The sequence below is a fragment of the Cyprinodon variegatus genome, unplaced genomic scaffold, assembly GCF_000732505.1.
Source record: "Cyprinodon variegatus isolate N-32 unplaced genomic scaffold, C_variegatus-1.0 Scaffold4181, whole genome shotgun sequence".
NCBI lineage: Eukaryota > Metazoa > Chordata > Actinopteri > Cyprinodontiformes > Cyprinodontidae > Cyprinodon > Cyprinodon variegatus.
In genome coordinates, this window is record NW_015154634.1 from 1 (window position 1) to 1,277 (window position 1,277).

General features: G+C 29.7%; 1 protein-coding gene across 1 annotated transcript in view; it reads left to right on the plus strand.

Annotated features, from left to right (window-relative positions):
- The first annotated feature begins 304 nt into the window (after window positions 1-304).
- The window catches only part of LOC107081327 (chromosome unknown open reading frame, human C17orf58), a 3,536-nt gene continuing 2,563 nt past the window's right edge, over window positions 305-1,277 (plus strand). The window contains exon 1 of the mRNA XM_015369524.1: window positions 305-410. Within this exon, the coding sequence (XP_015225010.1) occupies window positions 353-410 (58 nt within the window). The 5' untranslated portion in view covers window positions 305-352. The remainder of the gene's footprint in view (window positions 411-1,277) is intronic.

The following is a 1,277-nucleotide window of genomic DNA, read 5'->3' on the forward strand; positions in this document are numbered from 1 at the left end:
CCAATATCGTGCATCCCTACTATTAAACCTCTACGATTAAAAATCACTATGTCTATTAGCTAAATTAATAAGAATTTACACAATAAGGAAACAACAAATTAACATATTTAGAGATTACAATAAAAAGCCTACTGTCTTTTACAATTAAAGTTCAGTCTACCTCTTTTTAAAAAGCCACGATTCAACTGATGACTGGAAGGATTTCTCTCTTTACTCTGCAGACGATTTTTTGGGTTTTTCTTCAGAATATTTTCTGTTGCTTGAAAAGCTTCAGGAATTAAACTTCTCAAACTCTGCATCTGCTGCATTTCTCTTTTCCACAGAGTCTGACTACACACACGATGCCTTCTGCATGAGCGAGTGCAGAAAGGAGAAGGATGAGAGGGAATATTACTGCTACAGTGAGTTTGGTACGTAACACAAAGGTGGTCAGGAGGTCCTGTTGTCCTTTCTGTAATATTCCTTTATATTTTCTATATTTACACTGCAGAAACAATCTGAAACTTAGTAAGAGTTTCTTAAAATAAGTGTATTTACGTATCATTCTATTTGGTAAAAAGATGATCTGCCACTGGAATGAATATTTTGTCTTAAAACTATATAATTAGATATCATGCACTAGACACAAGAAACTGCAGTGTTAAATGTAAATAGTATTACTCTACTTTTAGTTTCTCAGTTCAAGAAAAAATGCATTTATTTTAAGGAATATTTGCTTAGATTTCAGTTTTTCTTGCAGTGTAGTTGTATTTGTTTGTATTTTTTTCTTTTTCTGATAATTAAAGCATGTAGCCTGTTGCAACAAACAGAAAATCATGAAAACAGCAGTAAATTAGACAAAGATTTCAATAAACAAGAAGAGAGGTAAAAAGAACCACATACTTTGGTACAGCACATTACTGTATCATAAAATAAGGCTAGTGGGAGTGGACGATTATTTATAGGATTTACATACTCAGGTCATTCTGACCAAATTCTATAAAGTGCATTTTTTTTGTATCATGAGAAAAATGTGATCTTAAATGAACACTTTTTTTTAATTATAGTTCAACACTGCTTGGTTTTTGTATTTTCACAAAATTACATTTGTAAGTAAACAAGAGATGTCAAGAAATATTTAAAAACTCACAGTTTTCTTCTGGTTTTGCTTCTTTTTTTTTTTTTTTTTTTTTTTTTTTTTTTTTTAAATGTCAAAGAAAAAACCAAAATTTATTTTTTTTTTCCCAAGATTTTTTATTCAAATTGAAAAAAAAAAGTTATTCAAACCAATCTTGTGA